This window comes from Camponotus vicinus, unplaced genomic scaffold, assembly GCF_025532165.1.
Source record: "Camponotus vicinus isolate PSW18456_S1 unplaced genomic scaffold, iyCamVici1.0 SCAF_8, whole genome shotgun sequence".
NCBI classification, from domain to species: Eukaryota; Metazoa; Arthropoda; class Insecta; order Hymenoptera; family Formicidae; genus Camponotus; species Camponotus vicinus.
This window is the reverse complement of record NW_028141980.1, coordinates 14,534,905-14,553,987: the sequence shown is the minus strand read 5'-3', so window position 1 is coordinate 14,553,987 and position 19,083 is coordinate 14,534,905. Positions and strand designations below refer to the sequence as shown.

General features: G+C 42.6%; 1 protein-coding gene across 4 annotated transcripts; it reads right to left on the bottom strand.

Moving 5' to 3' along the window:
- Nucleotides 1-192: 192 nt before the first annotated feature.
- On the bottom strand, nucleotides 193-19,014 carry Toc (toucan). 4 transcript variants are annotated; one of them, XM_083106816.1, is made up of 11 exons: nucleotides 18,873-19,014; nucleotides 13,641-13,851; nucleotides 13,434-13,542; nucleotides 12,480-13,338; nucleotides 11,976-12,409; nucleotides 11,546-11,655; nucleotides 8,734-8,862; nucleotides 7,162-7,257; nucleotides 4,637-4,797; nucleotides 4,371-4,566; nucleotides 193-3,182 (listed from the first exon to the last, which is right to left on the bottom strand). In XM_083106816.1, the coding sequence occupies exons 1-11, from the start codon at nucleotides 18,873-18,875 to the stop codon at nucleotides 1,987-1,989; spliced, it is 3,504 nt and encodes a 1,167-aa protein (XP_082962942.1). In that variant the 5' UTR covers nucleotides 18,876-19,014; the 3' UTR covers nucleotides 193-1,986. The 4 variants fall into 4 exon arrangements, with proteins under 4 accessions (XP_082962942.1, XP_082962940.1, XP_082962943.1 ...); XM_083106814.1 differs by lacking the exon at nucleotides 18,873-19,014 and adding an exon at nucleotides 18,038-18,177; XM_083106817.1 differs by lacking the exon at nucleotides 18,873-19,014 and adding an exon at nucleotides 18,038-18,177 and having other exon boundaries at nucleotides 11,976-12,397.
- Nucleotides 19,015-19,083: the final 69 nt, after the last annotated feature.

The window sequence follows — 19,083 nt, the reverse complement described above, 5'->3', positions numbered from 1 at the left end:
TCGATACTACTCTGTCGTAATACAATATTACATATATTTCAAAATTTCAAATCAGTTTTTGTCCTCGAAGATGAACATTTATATACTGCTTTCTATAGATATTTTTTGACAGTATAGATTGAAATCGTACAAAATAAAGACGCCGATTTTTATCTAAAAATACTAATTAGGAAGAGAAGATGAGGTAAGGACTCGCATAACAAAATCTTTTATTAATGTTCGAACAAAGAGGACATCACAGATGTATAATCAACAAGAGTAATTTAATTAATAATGACATCATGAATTATAACAGTAATTATATTTCCTCTCATTTCGATTTGGATTAAGTGAATCAATCTACTATCACATCGCAATTTAAAATCGCTTTTACGATTTCACGCGTATCTATTCTCTATTCGTCAAAAAATCTCGTAAATTTTTGAATTCGAGAGATTTTTTTTCAGAATGATTATCGATACGTTTTTGTTAAATCAAATATTGACTCTTGAATGTCAGACAAAATAGCGATTAATATATATATATATTTATTTATAGTCGAGGTACTTCAAGAATACGAGCTCTTGATAATCATAGCAATTGACAAAGACAAACAGAAATCTTTTCAAATTGCTACAATTTATAGATGATACTTATTTATTCGAGAAGTATATAATACATCGATCTTATCAGCACACAATGAGAAAAGAAAACGTACTTTCTCGATGAGTAATACTTGATTTTCGTATTTCCGGCGCGCGCGACGCGTTTCTCTCCTCTTTACATCTAAACTACTACTTGTCTATGTGTGGAACGGACTGTGAAATTAACTCTCGTCGCAACGTGTTGGTTTGTCGCTAACAGTTTTCACTGCTTTTTGCGGGATTTGCTATGTAGTCCGCAGATTTCGTATCGCTATACACAAGGGCGCGTTTAAAGACAAACGTCGTTCGCGATTTTGTTCCGCGCATTTGGCAATAAAATATATAATTTGCTCAGGTCGATAAATAAATTAGTAAATTTGCAAACTTAATGAAACGGAAAACAAAAAAATGATGCACATTATCTGCAAAAAACAAAAAAAAGATTGGTCTACAAATGTGAAGTCGGTGATCTGCGAACGTGAAATTCTCTCTCTCTTCTGTCGTACTCTTATATTTAATTTCTGCAATATTACATGGTCTCTGTACCAAAAAAAAGAAATAGCATTTATAAAACCACTCACTTAAATATAAAGATGTCCGTATAATGGGACTATAAAATTCCCGAGAGAATCGCAATAAAATTTTATTAGCCGAAATGGCATTAAATTTCCTTTTTCAATGCCTTATTAAAGTTCAAAAAACGAAAAAATTCTACGAGATTTTAAACATCATGAACTTTACAGAAGCGGAGGTTGCCCGGAAAAAAGACACGATTGCCTTGATTGCAGTAAAACGAAATAGCTTCGTTGTATGTATCAAGAAATCATTACGTAACGGATTTCGAAGATCCTAGTCTTATAAACCCAGATAATAAATCGCTGCCTTAAATTGCAAAATATATCGGGGAAAAAGTGTGAAACGTGTCTTCGTAATCGAAAAACCATGGAAACACTCGTACTAGTCTAGTTTATACAGTCGTAACGTTAAAATACGTCGTGGAATTCATTCTTAAATATCTTACTAACTTATAACATTACTCCGGAATCGATTGAATCGTTTCATCGCACGGCATATTTATCTAAAACGCAAAACGTAAACGCTACTTTCTTCTCGCTCTAACTCGTTATCGGATACATTAGTTAGAAAAAAAAAAAAGAACGCGGTGCCGGCGTTATACAATACGGAACGTAATATATCCGATATAAACAAAAGGGAATGATCACGTGTAATGAAAATGAATTCAACTCCACTCTGTAGGCAAGAACAAAGGTAGCGGCCGTACGATTCGAAACAACTTTGTTACGCGAGAGAAAGGACGCGTAGACAGGTAAGCGTAGCAGGCCGCGAATTGTTCGCTCGAGTGTTACTTGATCGGTTTGCCCCAAGCAAACTGCATTCCCAGACGAGGGATGTCGCTACCAGTGGACGACTCGTCCTCGCTGCTGGACGCCGACGTTTCTTCGGAGATCATCGCTTCGCCGCCGGCTTCCTGGGGCCTCTGACCGCCACCGATACTGCATTCGTCCACCGCGGCCGCAGCAGCCGCTACCGCGGCAGCCACTGCGGGATTCACGGTCGGCGCTGCAGACGACGTGGAAGACGACGAAGACGACGAAGAGCAGGGCGACGATTGGTCCTTCCTGGGACGTCGTCGCGAGACCGGCGTCGAGCTAAATGTTGGCGACCACGCGGTAGCCTCCTCCACTGCCGCGGCACGCGCTGACTCGCACGTAGTTGAGACACTCTTTGATCTCGCTCTAGTATCCATGGGTGCTCTGTTCGACAATCTGAGTGATCCTTGCCTAGAAACTGTCGTCGCGCCCTCCGTGGATCTATTTATTTTCGTGCTGAGTGAGTCGGACGATGATCCCTTCGATAGATCGTCGATTTCTAGCGTCCAAGAGACGGAGGCGCCCTTCTCGACCATAAACTTCATCATTGATGACGAGTGAGCGCCGTTTTTCTCGGCCGAGAAGTTGTGTTCCATCTGTTCCGCGCCCGTGGATCGGGTTAGTCGTGGATTCAACTGATTCGCAAGAACGCTCACCCAGTCATTCTTATTTCGCAGTTTCCATTGTAATTCCTCGTTACGTTGCGATAGCCGTTTATTATGTTTCGAGACTTGATGAATCGATTCGTGAAGCATCTCATTTTCGTGCGAGACCTGCCGCTCGAAGGACTCCTTTCGTTGAAGCTGGGCCTTCAAATCCTCGCATCTCGCCTCCGCCATATCAAGTCGTATCTGCAACGCATCCTTTTCTTCGATGTCGCGCCTGTAACTGTCGAGTTCCGATCGAAGAGCAGTATTCTCCTGACTCTTCAGTTCCAGCACGGATCTCAAGGATTCGATCTCCGCCATTAGCGCGGCGCCCTGATCGTGGACCACGGATCTCCTCACTTCTTCTTTGCGACCCAGTTCGTTGACGTGCTCAGTGCGTAATTTCGCGATTGTCGCGCGATGTTCTCTCGTGATCTCCTCCAATCTGACATCGTACTTGCGCCTTTCCTCTTTTAAAGTCTCAACGAGCGCGGCAACTTGTTTCGCCCTATGAGCTTCCACTGGAAAATCGAAATATCAACTTGAATTTTGTTATTTTTAATTTTGTCGCATTAGAGTAGCGTTGTTAATTATCACTTATTATTTTACGTGGAAAATTTAATTTCTTTAACAAATAATTATTTTATTGTAATATATTTTTCATTTTGTTATTGAATACTAATTTGTTCCGTAAGTGACACACATGTGCAATTTTCAAATGGCTTGAAAACAACAAATTTTTACAAACAAAAAAAAACGGTGTATTTTTTTTGCCGCTTACTACAATATACGTAACAAAACATAACTTACATAACTTTTAACCAACATACTGATGCATCATAGATATGTTTTTGCTAACAACAAACCAATATTACAAGCGATTTGAGCCGTAAAGAAACAATCTAAGAACTTTTAAATTGCACCTCGTATTACTATGTGCATGTTTTTTTCTTTTGTTTTCTTACGTTATTGTCTTATTTTATTTTTTTAATGGCTTATGTATTTATTTCTTAAACAATGAAAATTTTAGCATAGTAATAAAAAAAAGAATTTTTTAAAGAATTTTCTTATTAATAAATAAATAAAACAAATAAAAAGAAAAATTCTACATTTTTTATCTCTCAATTTTATAATTTTATAATATATATTTTGTTGCAATATCGGCGCTTAAAGTTGAAAAGCTAAAGTATATACAAAGCTAAACGAAGAACACGCATTGAATCTATAATTAGCAGGCATTGAAACGTTGAACGTTACGTGAGAACTAAATTAAGAACAAAATCTTTTTGCGCGGCGAGTGTTCAAAATATATCTTTTAATAAGAGAAAAAAAGGAGAAAATAGAGAGGCAGGATTCGGCAGGATTAATCGTAAAGATTCGAGTTACGCGTAGGCACTGCTGAATCGCTCACTTTAATTAACAATTGTTCCACTTTATGCAGGCATCGCTCATGCACCGACATTAGGACGATTATGCTCGTTTATATCACATGAATAACACAGAAAATAATATCCACTGCCGTTAGCTGATGTTTCGCGCACATTCGATATAATTTCTGTTTGCAGCGCAAAACGCCACGAAGAGCTTTTCTTTTTTTTACTCGCCAATGTTGCGTCATCGCATATTTTCAAGATAGATATACGGCCCGCAAAAGATTTTTTCATCTGTTCACAGAAAATAAACAGATACGTTGTGCGTATTACACTTACACTCGTCGCGAAGCTGGTCCAGATCTTTACTGTGATCCTCCCTCTCTGCTTCGAGTCTCTCCTCCAAATTGACACATCTCGCGCGTAAACCGTCGATCTCCGAAAGCACGGTCGACCGCTCGTTTTTCATCTTCTCGCAATCGATCTTTAACTTCTCGAAATCCTTCTTCAATTGAGGGGTAGCGAATGCATCCAGCTGAAAGACAATACTCTCATTAATTCGCACAGAATTTTTTATATCAAACAAATATATAATAAGCACGTACCTCGAAAGCCAAGTAGTGTACGCTCACCGCAAGTGCCTGTGCGGCTCTTTCTGCGCGAAAATCCTCGTAAGGTACGGTGGTTTGCGCGGCCTGATCCCGCGTCTCCGGTGATGTCCTCACTGTAAAGGTGCTGTTGTGGTGAGCCTCTTTAGACTCACGATCTGTAATCAGCGTCGTCATCGGGCATCACCAAATTGATTACATTAAAAAAAAAAGAAAAAAAAAAACACAACACGCAAGTGTGTCGGCTAGACTGGCCCACCCACTCTGACGTATCAATGAATCGTCCCACGTGCTGCTAATCTACATAAGTATCTTGATCGCACGTAATGTACATGGACTTCACGCTTTGTCCTCCATTACCCTCTATCGTCCGTGACTACTCGGGGAGGTCAATGTAATTCCAAGAACAAGAAATCATTTTTACGTCCGTTTGCTCAAGTCTTGACTCAATCGTCTGTGCACATGTAGCTCTGTGTGAAAGAGAGTTGAGTGATGAGGGAAAAGTTGATGGAAAACAACTTGGAAAGTCGAAATACTCGTTTTATTTTTCTTCGACTCGATTACCTGTCAGGACTTTGACAGGTGACACACATACACATACACACACATGGAGAAATCGCGGTTTATTAAACGAGCACAGCCGTGATTTCGCGATTTACGTCACGTCCTGTTTTTTTTTTTACAAAACTCGCGGAACGGACCTCTCTCTTATCTCAAGAATTGAAGCACGCGATTGTCATCCAAGTTCGTCGTTGAATGAGGGGACATCGGGCTAAGGTCAACTGTGTGTGACGCCCAGCCCTAATTGCGGAATTGCCAAAAGAAAACGCCTCGGTGACTACACTGTCCGTGTCCGTGAGCCGTGGCCAAGAAAATTTGCTTCCTATACATTCCTCCTGGTACCTGATACCCCCTCCATCATCTCCGGTACGTCAGAAAAACTCAGGTATTTTGGGAATGGATTTACGTAGAACGCGTTTCGACAGATTTATCACCAACGCGACGTAAACAGATTCGAACATTGGTCCGATGATTATAATATCCTTGACGAGCGGTTGTACGATTGGCGAATGCGCAGCATTTGAACGACGGAACGACGTTTGTCAATCACCTTCGACGATAAGAATAATATTCGATTTGTCCTCTGTTAGGTCTCGACGATAAACATTTCGCGCGCAATCTTCTAATCAGCATCATCATTCGTAACAATCTGCTGGCCGAGTTCGCGCTTCGACTGAATTAGCACGAGCCACGGGCTACCTCAGAGAGCTCTATATGCCTCTCCCACCCCACGTCCATTCTGCCTTACCTCTCTTCCTAAACACTCCCCTACCCTACGCAAGGTGGAATCGCCAAGATTAAAAAGCACTGAAAGCGTAGATAACGCAATTTTTTCCCACGCGAATCTCTCAGAAAAAGAGGTTTTTCTCGCGACGCGTCTGAAGGAAAATCTACTTAGAGAGTTTTCCAACACGAAAATACAGAGATACGATGTCATGCAATTGGTATGAAATAAAAATGAATTTTGAAGCCCCAATTTTTTTATCTGACAATCAATCGTTTGACATATTATATCTATGTATGTTTCTGGGTTGAAAAGTTCTCTCAGTTAACGAGCTAAACTGAAGCCCCTCGTTACAATCTTCTCTTTAGCAAAATTCTCGCAGTAATCGTATACTTCCGGTGTCCTTGGAACTGCTGCGCGTCGAATAACTCGAGTTTTCCAATTTGGAATCGACCGCCCTTAGATGGGAGAAAACGAGCGCGTGTTCGTGCTTACTTACGGTCGTTGAGCACCAGTGTGTACGACGTCTCTTACGTCAGGATGAATGCCGAACGTGCAAGAACGACGAATGCAATCGCGACGATTATCCCTTCAAATACAACGCATCCTTTCAAGTTCTACTCTTTACTACACACAACGGAGATCGTTGAACTCGTATAAATTGCTTTCGCTATTCCGTATTATTCAGAACGAACAGCGGATCTTGATAAGGGGATCTCTCTTCTTCTCTCCTTTTCTCTTTCGCGACCGTAGATCTAAGTCTAGACTAGGTCAAAATGTCAATGAATTTTTGACAAATTTCGAAAGGAAAGCACCGAGAGAGGTACCGGGTAAACAGGTTGAGTTTTTAGCGTCAGGGATTATTGAGTGAAAGCTGCGACTTTCTTCAAACGACAGGAAGACTCGTACGAAGCGATATGCACGCGTCTGCATACATATGTACAATGGGTAAGGAACGAACGATTCGTTATTGCACTGAGTAAGTTAAATGTACTGTAATTACATGTACATGTGTGCATGTATATGTTGGAATAATCGTGGGAAGAAACTAGTTTTAGAAATTAATAGCAGTACTAAAGCAACGCGGTTAAATGGATTATTGGAAAGCATAATGTGTGAATATTAACTTGATTCTGTTGTTTGCAAAATGGTAAATGTAAGCGGAACAGCGGCGATTCTTTGATGCATTGTATTTTAATTGGCAAAGGAATTTGCCCGACGAAACAATCGCACGTACCTTTTATTGACGGCACGGAGGATTTCTGTTTCACCGTAGCGTTAGCCGCTAATCTTCTTGTTATCGCCGGCTTTCGCGCTGATGGCGGGCTCTTCTCTGTAAAGAGAATGTGTTGCGTTAACGAGAGCATGTTAAGCACTAACCGGTAGTACTTGCGAGCTCGCGTACCGGCGAGTATACGAGTACCGTACGACGAGAACCGTTTTATCGCCTGTACGAGATAAGGGAAGTTCAAGTATAAAGACAACTACATGTACGCAGTGTGTGTCCCATATACATAGATTATAGATCTCGTATTACTTGTTGAATAAAATAAACATTTTTTTTCACTGATTAAATTTCTACATGCATCGTTTTTGAGATCTCATTTTCTAAATATGTCAATACGGTACTACATTCATTATTTTTTGACTCTTTAAACGTTATGTACATTATTTTTTTATTTTTTCTCGCGTAAAATTTGGGTAAAAAATTTTGTTATAATTAAATCTATAATATTTGGTAATGAAATACTTATAATGAATGATATAAGTCTATAATTTTTATAGTGAAACAGGAAATTTTGAGTTGACACAAAGAAAAATTGAAAAATTCTCTTAATACAACAAAATGCTTTGCGTTTTATTGTCAAATATAAATATAAAAATAATTAAGAATAATTAATATTTATATAATGTAAAAAACTTTATATATATATATATATATATATATATATATATAGATTTAATTATTAAAAAATAATCAAAATTTGTATACAAAGAATTATTTACATGAAAGAATTAAGAAACAACAAATGCACTGTATTAGTATTTAAAAAAAATGAAACAATGCATTTCCGAAATATTTGTTAAAAATATGATGATTACAAATCGTCGATTTATAAAAATTCGTCGCTTTGTAAAAATCCCATGACATATATACAATTTAACGCAAATTTAAAATCGATTTACAACTAGATGAAAATTCAGATCATTCTAATGCATACAATTAACATGCGCGGACAATGTAAGGCAAATACCGTTAAAATTCCGTCTTAAAAAGAGGTAAGCCTGAGAAATTGAATCCTTGAACATCTTGAATAATTATTTGCAAAGATCATTAAGATTTTAATGGCGAATCGCGTCAAATGGTCGAATCCTTCACGAGAATTTCTCCGTTCTTCGTTCCGCCTTTATCTTGAGGGAAAGTAGCAAAGCGAGAATACACTCTAAACCGGACTCTGTCAGCGGCAACCGCACACTATTCTTTTTCATCGTCTGCTTAATAAGAAAAAGTGAAATTTTCGAAAATATTCTAATGCGCGCTATTTTTAGTATATGACTCCAATATTTTATGAATCCGTAAACCGGTAGATGCAGTTTGGTCAAGCTAGTCTTGGGGATAAGAGACGGGCTCTCTCTTTTCATCGTGTCGCTCGTCATGGTAATAGAGCTCCGGCCGGAAATACGCGACAGTGCTTTCGTTCCTCTCCGCTCTTTTCCCCCTCTTGATTATTAAAGCGATATTATACACGCACGGACGTAGTTATCTAATGATCTCGAATGACAATCTGTAGCAAGTACATATATTTACCGAGTTCGACTGTCGTCACGTCGATGCAGTTCTTTTTCGCGTCGAAACTATTGACACGGACCTGATGATGATTGGTATGGCCATTCGAGACGAATCTCCTGGGTGGGTTGGTGGACGTCGGCGATCTCTCTAAAAAAAAGACGCGATATGAAATTAAATGCGTTCTCTTTGAGAAAAAAAACAAGATCGCACAGATTAAATGAATTAAATAAACGCGACAGATGGTCTTCGATACAACTACAACGATGCGTGCCGGAAGAATCACCGTTACACGGCTAGCGAATCATTTCCTTCTACCTCGTTTGAAGCTGCCTAGACGCATCTTCACCGAGTCTCGGGTGAAGTCCGTCCTCCTCGGATGCGATGATCTGTCCTTTGATCCTTGTTGTCCCATCTTGTATCATGAGCTGTTTCTTCAACAATATTTTCCCATTATAATCCGTAAGTAAAATCGTCCGTGTTCCCCGTCGACGAAAGTACAACTGGTCTCGCGCGTGCCTTCATCCTGTCGTACTTGCTCGCGAATCGAGCGTGAGAATCATTCCAATGTATATACGACCATCGCCGCCGTCGTGGCGACGTTTCGTTCTTCAAGCTGAGATATACAACTGGCATCTTCCGGATGAGTCGGTGGCGACTGTCGATCGATTGCGACGCGTTGTTTGTCCTCGGCACACGAGCTCTTATATCACAGACGTTCCGCTCGACATCACGGTATATCCTCTCGCATTATTTCGCTTTGGACATCCGACACCGATCATGAGAGGACACCATATCGCGCTTTATCGTATCACGTATCACGTATCAGCCACCGCAATTCCGCGCGATTCGTAAACTACACGCAAATATCGTTCTAACTGATTATTCTCGGCTATCGAAAGCTCTCGCGCAATCTCGCGTGGGCTCAGCAGCAGCCGTCGATCCCGATAACGATTGCGTAAGTTCGCGCAGGGCGGATCGAGGGACCGGTAGTCGTCGCGTACCGATACTCGTCGACCTTGGTCGCAACGCACGTGGTCGTCGCTCGGTCGAATACACCTGTCGCCGCCGACGAAGGTGGGGACGAGGCGGACGAAGGCAGGAGGGCATCCTCTTCGCCTACGTGCGACGAAGATGCACGAAGACGGAGGTGCATGGCGAGCCAAGGTGCAAAGAAAGCACGACGAAAAAGTCTTCGACAAGAGGCCGGAAATAAACGGCGAATGGCGTTGACCCGCGCAGCTGTCGGCGCAACGTGTGCCGTTAATGCGGGCCTAGACACCGTATGCAGGTAGACGATCGGTACGTACCTGCACAGGTAAATTATAGTGGTACGCGGTTGAGATGCAGGCAGTGAAACACCGACGCGAACATCGCCCTCAAGTTGCACGGCACGACGTATAACGGAGATGTCAAATCCCGGTGAGGCGACAGGTGGGGGCGATGAGTCGATGAATATACAGCGCCGAGTATATAAATCGCAAAGATTATTAAAACACAGAAATATTATAAATTCATCAAAGTTTGTAGAGAAGGAACTTTCGCGAAATACATGTCCGCATATATAATCGGCACGTGTGCACCGCAATGGGAAAAGGAACGAAGAGAAGGCGCGATGGGAAATAGGTCATACGTATATTGAGAAGAGGCAACCCCTCTCTCTTTCTCTCCTCGTACATCCACTTGCGTCGAAGGAGACGTTCGCATTCGGGGCAACTTCCGGAGGAGAAACGTTGCGACACCTTCTCCTCCCCTCGACGAAAATCGAAACGAGAAGAATCAATGTTCGGTCCAGATTCGCCGCCTGGATGATCGCACGATGTTCACGGTCACTCGATGGTTTATTCACTGGCAACGCATCGAGCTGTCATCGCGCTATCCGCTTCTCTCACTCTCTCTCCCTCTTCCCCCGCGTTCACGACGCTATGCGCTGCTACGCATTCTCCGTTGACCCGATTTTACGAGAGCGAGCGAGAAGTAATAGGTGTGTGTTCCATGAGAGAAAGACCGTAGGTGAGGGGCTAATGTATCAAAGACACATGCGCGCATTTCACATATATATGTATATAAATATATATATGTATATACGTATACGATACGATCCAACACGAGATCCACCGAGAACTACCGACCACCGGATGGATGCGACTGCGGCGAAGCTGCGCGATGCGCGCCGCTCGACGCAGCTTCCTCCTCCGTGCAATGGAAGCAAAACGACGTTACGTTCACCAGTGGCGCCGATAAAAGGGGCAATAAAGTTCCTCTAGATTTCCTCGACTCCTGAGAGCTTTTGCTGTCGTGGGTCGATAAGGAGACCTCGCCTTTCTCTCCGGTAGGTAAGCTATACGTAGCGGAACGGGAAAGGATTTTTCCTATTTGCGCATCTCTTTTTCGAGATAAAATATTCATCTTTGCTAAACGATTTTACGTTTTCCGAATAAATTCAAGGATCCCGATAAGATATATATCATCTTGCATATCTCGATATAATCAATCCTGCGTCAATTTTATATTTTTTATTTTGAATATTGTTTCTAAGTCATTTATTTAATTTCGTTTGTACAAAGAATTTGTTATCTAATAACTCGTCAAAAGTATCGAGGACCATGTGAAATAGCGTTGTATTTCTTTTTCTAGATAAATATAGAATTTCTAACAGCAATATGAAAAGTCACACAGTGAAAAAACTATGTATCTCTCCTTACTCATCATATTTATTCAAAGATTCATTTATCACGATTCATCACATATAATGATAATTACAAAAGTCTTCATTAGTGTGACTCAACATATTCCGCCAAATTCTTCAAATATGAATATTGATGCTACTTACTTGGTATGTCTTTACTTGGGCCACTGCTGAGATCGCTCATGGAACTACGAACAGAACTTCTGGCCGTTTCCTGCGTCGGTGATTTCATTTCTTGCCAACCGCGCGTTCTCCTAAGATTTGGAAATATTTCTGATATAAATTATAATACAGAGAAAACGCGAGCGAGCCAATTTTATAATCATAAATAATGTATCTTGTCAATTCTTTTAACAATTATTATTATTAATAGACATCTCGCTATACTCTTGGCGGTGTTTCTAACTCTTAACGATGTTACATAAAGTTTCGCGCATATTTTGACATGTTTATATATAAGCAACGACACGTAACAGTAGTGCTATTGTTAAAAGTTGGAGAAGTTAAACCTACTGGTAAAAATAATATATCTCCGCATCGTTTGTTATATTGAATAACTTTATTTAAGCCTCACCGTTTGTCCTTATTGTTATTGTTGTTTGCATCGCCAGCCTTTTTTGACATTGGTCTCGCAGCAGGTGATAAAGTGAGATTTTGCAATACCCTCGATTTTACTTCTTTTCTAGCTGACCTTGTCCTTTGTTCATTTTTACCAGCTTCTATCTTATTCATTACGGCATCCCAACGTCCACCTTTTCTAGTTGATCTTTGAGAGCGTCTTGCCTCCTTTTCCGCATCATCTTTCGAAGACGATTCGATCATCGCCTTAATCTTCGAGACAACATTTCTTTTCGGCATTTTATATTTTTTCAAAGGCACCGAATCAGCCTTGCTTTGTGGTTTGGGTCTAATGTTTTCATTATTCTCGACTTTCTCGATTGCCATAACTTCAACAGAGGCCGTTGTGTCGTTTATGCTAATCGTTTCGTCCGACGACTTTATGGGAATCTACAAGTGTTTTACGTATCAATGACATTTTGAGGAGAGAATTTATGCAAAAATTAAATCTCGCACGTACCTGTAAATAATCCATAATAACATTCGCTACAACCGGCGTGGGTTGACTCCTTTGGGAAAGTTCAGTATCCCCGGTATCAGGAGTATGATCGTCGTTTTCTTCCGACGCTTGCTCGCCGGGCGCTTGAAGCTTATCCAAATCTGAATAAATTCCACTGGAGTCCATCTCTTCTCCGGTGAAGCTAGGGCATACGCGTTCACCTGGTGCGCAGAACAGCGTGCCGTCGATTACTTGAGCCTTCCTATCACCCCGCACAATTTCTTCGTGTGCATCCGCGTCGCTCTCAGTGAAGAAGTCCGAGTCGGTCATCGGGTCTTGGCGACAGGGCGCGGGAAGATTGACCGGCGGCACTGCCATAGATGGTGGATCCGCGCCGCGACTGGCTGGTCTCGAGTTCTCACCGTCCCCTTGATAACCCGCTTCGAGACTAGTGATGCTCGTGACTGATGTTACGAAGCTTACCGGCACGGTACTACCTCTAATCGGCTCCACGGGTTTAGGATCGAGCGGTAATTCTTCCGGCGAGGGCGTCCTTTCGCTACAGCCCTCTTCAGCGGGTTCCACATCGACTAACGGCCTCGTGGAAGCGGACGCTCGGGTCAACGCTAATTTCGAGCCGGCCGAACCAGTGAGATTCTCGCAGGATGGTGTCCTGGAACACTCTAATGCTACTGTGAAATCAGTCATCTGGTCCGGCGTCAGTATACCGAGACTCTCGTCGTGCTCAAAAGAGTTTTGCTTGTTGAGCATCAAATAATGCGGCGTTGCGTTCGCATCATTGTAATTGCCCAGGCCCGATTCTACAAGACACGTGTCGCCGACATCTTCAATCATGCTCAGTTGAGAATCTTCAAGTAGCCTATCACAAAATAGAAAAGATATGCAGGGTGAAGCAATTAATAAAAGCTACTATATATACATATATATATTTATTTAAAAATGTTTTATTTATACCTGAACAAGCTACTTTTTTCCTCACTGAGATGCACCAACTGTTGCACATCATTCTTGTCGATGTCCCATCCCGGCGATATCGCGAATGTCTGATCTGCCGCTGAATCGGCTGAAACATAGAATTCGTTTCATACATGTTAGCCACATCGAGTGAAAGCATACATATTATTGTAATTATTATAAATACAAATTCGCGTGCGCAATTACCTTTGATGTTAGGTGACGATGTCGTGAATCCCGAGAACTTTTCCCGCGGAGTAGGAGATTCGTCTTCGGTGTTAACGAACTGAAAGCATCCCGAGAAGATAGTGGATCGGCGGCTTCCCGACAAGAGCCTCGATGCCTCGAGTACTCTCGATTTCGGAAAGAAAGACGGACGAGCTGCCCGTGGAACAGGTATCCGGCTCTCCCCTACGTTCTGTAAACAAAATAGTGGGTGTGAGTACGATTTCTTCTCGAGTCACGCAAAGATCGTTCCAATAGTAATGATGGAAAATGAGTATTTCTCGGCAATTAATAAAATTAATCACTGCTCAATTACACGAGTAATTCGCGCGTAGTTTAGTAATTTTCTTTTTTTTTTTTTTCAAGGTCAGCTGATAAATTTGACCCGATGAGCACGACAGTCCGTTGCCCTTGGCCCACCTCCAAATAATAGACTCCACCCCTCGAAAGATGAATCAGAAATGTCACAGTTGCTGAATTTAATTTTAGTTCGTGGCTCTACGCGTCTTTTTTTCTCTTCCTCTTTCGCGAGTTCCCCTTCTTTGTTCTCTTAAACGGGCGCCAGTCGCGATTTCGTACGCTTCTATCATCTCGTCACGTAACGAGTGTACGTAACAGAGCTCAATGAGAAACGATTACAATTACGGTTAATTGTTAAACTTGTCCTTTCATGTTTGTATATGCGATATATATATTTTAATGTCGTTTTACAAGTAATTCGGTTGTTTTCCAGTGCGCTTTTCTCTCGAAACGAGAACTATACTAGCGTGTCTACGGACAATAGCAGGTATACCATCATCGATGCTCTCCCCGATGCGAGAAACGGGACACCTACGTAATCGACGCTACAACGTGTTGAACGTGTGGCTGAACGTGTTGTCGGTGCTGAGAACTAGGTTACTGCGAACCGCTACGCGGGGCCGGGCTCTCGTATCCCGACTGTAAATTAGTGGTGGATCCCTTCTTATATTGCCACACATACATTAGAATATAAACGACACATATATTTTCCTTCGAAATGATCGCAGCGTCTGACATGAAAATATGACATGCAACGACAATGATTCTCTATTTATCATAGTGCTGAATCTATCCTCCCTCCTCAATTTATCTGCAGGCGTAATAAACATTTTTTTTACACGTCACGATAAAAATTGATATATGCGAGACCATGCGGGAACTTGTTTTTTACCCGCAAACGTGCGGTATTGATATTTTTTCCTCTCTGCTGCTGCTGTTGTGTTAAAACCAACAGAAGCCACGCGAAACGGTAATGTAATGGGTCAGCAATCATCACGGCCACATGAGCGTAGCTGCCTGTGTGCCTTTCACACATCTCATTCGCGTTATTGAAATTTACATTTTCCTCGTAAACACATGTCTCTAAACACGCAGGAACCCACACGCTAAGAACATGTCAGAAGATGCGCCGTAGCAATAAAATGCCAAGGTGAGGCGAACGAAAAAAACAAAAAAAAAAAACGACAAGTCAGCGAGCGAAATCGCATACGATTCCGATGATCAAGAAGAAGGGGGAACGCGGATCGAATTGAGAAATGACGAATAAATTTTGCATGTCGAGCGAGACCGATATCGAGAGCATCGGGTTTATCCTCCGGAGCCTTAATTCCCGCCAATTTGTGCAGACACGCGTCCGACAGTCATGGTTTGTTACTTTTCCAAGACGTGGAAGCCGCTCGCGTGCCTTTAACCGCATCCGAGAATTTCTCTCTCTCTTGGATGAATTATATAAAGACAATTTTTAACAGCATTCTCGCACGAGTCTCATTCAAGAGCGTTAAATCTCCGGGTGTTCTCAAGAGTGTCGGCGATATCTCTTCTCCTTTCTCGCCTAAGGGCGATCGGAGGTAGAAACCGAATAACGATAATTTACGGTTTTCATCAGTATATACCGGTTTCGACTCCGGGTATTCATAAAGATCGCCGAGATGGTATATTATAATATATTGCGGAATTTTTCCCCGCGAGCCCCGCAATTTTACTCGATTCATACATTATGCAATTAACTTAATGCGCGTGACAGCACACGATGACTTGTGTAACGCAAACTATTGGCGGCGTAGCTGCTCGCGGCGCGATTGATTATAATCTCAATAAAGTACATTCCATGGCACGCGTTCGTGATCGACCGCCGACTCTCCGACACACTACTGTCTGCGATAAGATTTGCGCGATAAAATTATCGCGAATAGAAAGTACCTCCGACGCATCCTTCATTTGCGTTGGCCATTTTAAAAGACGATAAGCTTAAAGTTGCATTCATTTTCAAGATTGCATATGCTGCTTCTTTAATGTTGATATAGATAACGTCGCTTATCTAATATTCCACAGACATTGGGTCGAATCGTTATCAATGTTAATGTCAACAATTTGCCGAAATGATACAGACATTACAGTAATATCAGTTATGCGAGATTATACGAGATTCAATCGATATGTAAAACGTGGCAAAATTTATGTACCTCGTTCAAGTTTCACTTTAAACTGCGCGGAAATATCAGTGTATAACCTTCGTAGATAAGCTATCGCAAATAATGTCGTTAACATTCTTCGAATGCCTGTTTTTCACGTTTTGTCCGGGAACGATAAGCATCCGGATTAAAATGATCGATCATTTGGGGACTCTCCGGATAATACACTCACAAACACGTTCGTTAACACGCTGTAATTAATTTCAATAGACTCCATTGACACAATCTTCCTCAACGAGTCGCACAAACTGTCATACGTGGAACGTGCGAGCGATATGGTTTACTTTTTCACTCAACATCAGACACGTTTTCTCATTTTCTCGAATAAAAAAATATATAACAAGCGGTGTATTCAAAATTAAAAGCAAACAAACAAACATACCCCGTGTCCTCAGCATTTCTCACCACGACGCCGACTGGCTCGCAAACTTTCCGCGCAGTTTTTCCGACAGCAAAACAGGAGGGGAAAAAACAGAGAAGAGACAAAGAGAGCGAGGATTCTCGCAACGTAAAGCTCGTAAAGCACGGGGGATCGATAACGACTAACGACAGACGGACCGCGATCGTGTTGCGGCCGACGCGGCGTGTACGACAATAAAACATTTCGAGTACGCTTCGCGATCCCCGGCTACACCTGCTTGTGTTCCTCTACCATCGCCGCCGCCGCCGCCGCCACCGCCAAGCGCGTATCCGCGGCCTCGCAAACGACCGCCATCGCGTCAAGCGGGAGCGAGCGAGCGAGCGAGCGTACGATACAGCTGGCGTGCCGGCGATGACGATGACAATTACTCTATTCTGTCTCGGAACGCATTCACCAAGCCGTAGATCCGTCGCGGACGCGACGAGCGTGCACGATGGAGTTGGGTCTCGATACTTTGTATCGCAAATGCGTTCTGCGTAGCCTGCTTTCTCGGGTTATTTACATTTATTCTCTTTCCACTCTTGTTAAAAAGTAAAGCGACAGTTGAAGCTGGTGTACGTCGAATATCGAATATCGTTGCTTCGAGTTTGCTGAACTCGAGGAGAGATGAGGCTTTGTTTAAAAAATCTCTCGCGTCGCTTGTTACTTGATATCTATTATGCATACGTATCCGAGGTACGAATGGAGGATTGTTAGTAGCGTGCGTATTCGCGCGTGTAGAAAATGGAACACTGGGAAATTCGCCAATGTCCGGATTATCTATCCGCGTCTGCGCCGTCCAAGTGTAGAGCATGTTGCTCTTAAATTATGTAAAAGTAGCATCATACTTTGCTCGCGTGCATGCGACCCAACTGTGGATCACTTCGTTTTATCATTCGCTATTATTTTTTTTTCTTTCTAAAATCTCAGTTATATGGTTCGCGATATCGATACGGGCCACAGCTTAATCATGTCGAAATCAAACGATCACCCTCCGCGTAATTGATATCACGCCTAATCGTATGAGAAAATTAATGATGCGAAGCCTAATCGCACGAGAAAATTAATTGAAAGAAATTGCCGAATAAATCGCGCGTCAATTTCCCAACAAGTCTATGACTCACAATTAGTAGATCACAAGGGTATAAATGTAAATAAAATGACAAATAAAAATATTGTCTTTATTTAATTCTTATAATTCTCGTTACTAGTTTTCCTTCTCTGTCTCTTCCGTGCAAATTCTCACCTTTTCTCTTCTACTCTTCCACGTTAATACGAGTTACGAAATATCCTACTGTGCTAGCACTTACAGTTACTTGCTCGACATTTTGCCGGTTATTGACTTTACCCGTTATTGACAGTCAAACCGAGCAACGTACCTCGATTCGACACGTAACGTTGTCAACCGTGCGCGAATTCGTTACATTACGTGCATTACGTATCTCCGGTGATTCGGGGCCGATCTCTCTTTTCGTTCCGGGACTTACCTTAGCCATATCGTGGGTGGGACCGCGACGATTCGACACTCGGTACCTCTCCCTCGCGGCTCCCGGACGACGCGCGTTCCTCGCTCGTGACTAAGGACGTACCGCCGAGTCGCATGCCCTCCGAAGGACGCCGTCGTCGTCCTCTTCGTCCTCGTCGTGCAGTCCTCCCAACCGCGAATACGCAATGAGACGATCCTCGAATCTCCGTCGCCCGACTATCGCGAATGACGCGACGCCTCGCACATGCGACGACGCTCTCGACGTCGGCGTCGTCGACGACAATGTTATTGATCGACGCCGCGCGGAGGCGTCGCTGTCCGTCGCTGTATCGCGGCGGTCGGCGGGGGAGGGGGGGGGGAGGCGGGCGCCGGTGGAATCACCATCGAAATATTCTCGCCAATGTCCGGGGCGGCGGGAGGGGGAGGGGAAAATCGCACCCTCAAATTGAGACGCGCTCGTACATAGGCCGCGAGATTGTTACGCACGACGTAACCGTCGTGTCACTTGGCGACAACTGAGGCTCCCCCCCTCGGACCCTTCCCCCTTCCCATGTCGGTCCCTATCGAAAACACAACAGTGATTTTGCGCAAAAAAAAAGAAAAAAAACATCGCGCTCCCGATGTCAACAGTAGCTGTCAATGTAAACAAAAATCTGCTCGCGATCTTTTTCAAATTTAACATTGAAATATAACAACAAAGTAATTGATATCGCGAACGAAATACAAACGTATCTAGGGGAGATATCCTTCGAACTTTCGTTTTTCGCTAACTTCACAATCGCGCTTGTTATTTCTGTCACGCGAGTACATAAGAAATTATAATAGAAATATCTCACCATCGTGACGTCTCAGCTCGTGTAGACTATAATTCTCCGTATTATGTTTATATTTCACTCCTTGTATCGCGCGAACTGTATATAATCGTCGCGCATTACGATTAAAGTTATTCGTGAAGGACACGTTAATCGATATATTGACATATTCGCATCCATGTTCGCATCATATCCGTTTGATTTTTGTGCGATGGCAGCGCCATCGCCTGTGCGC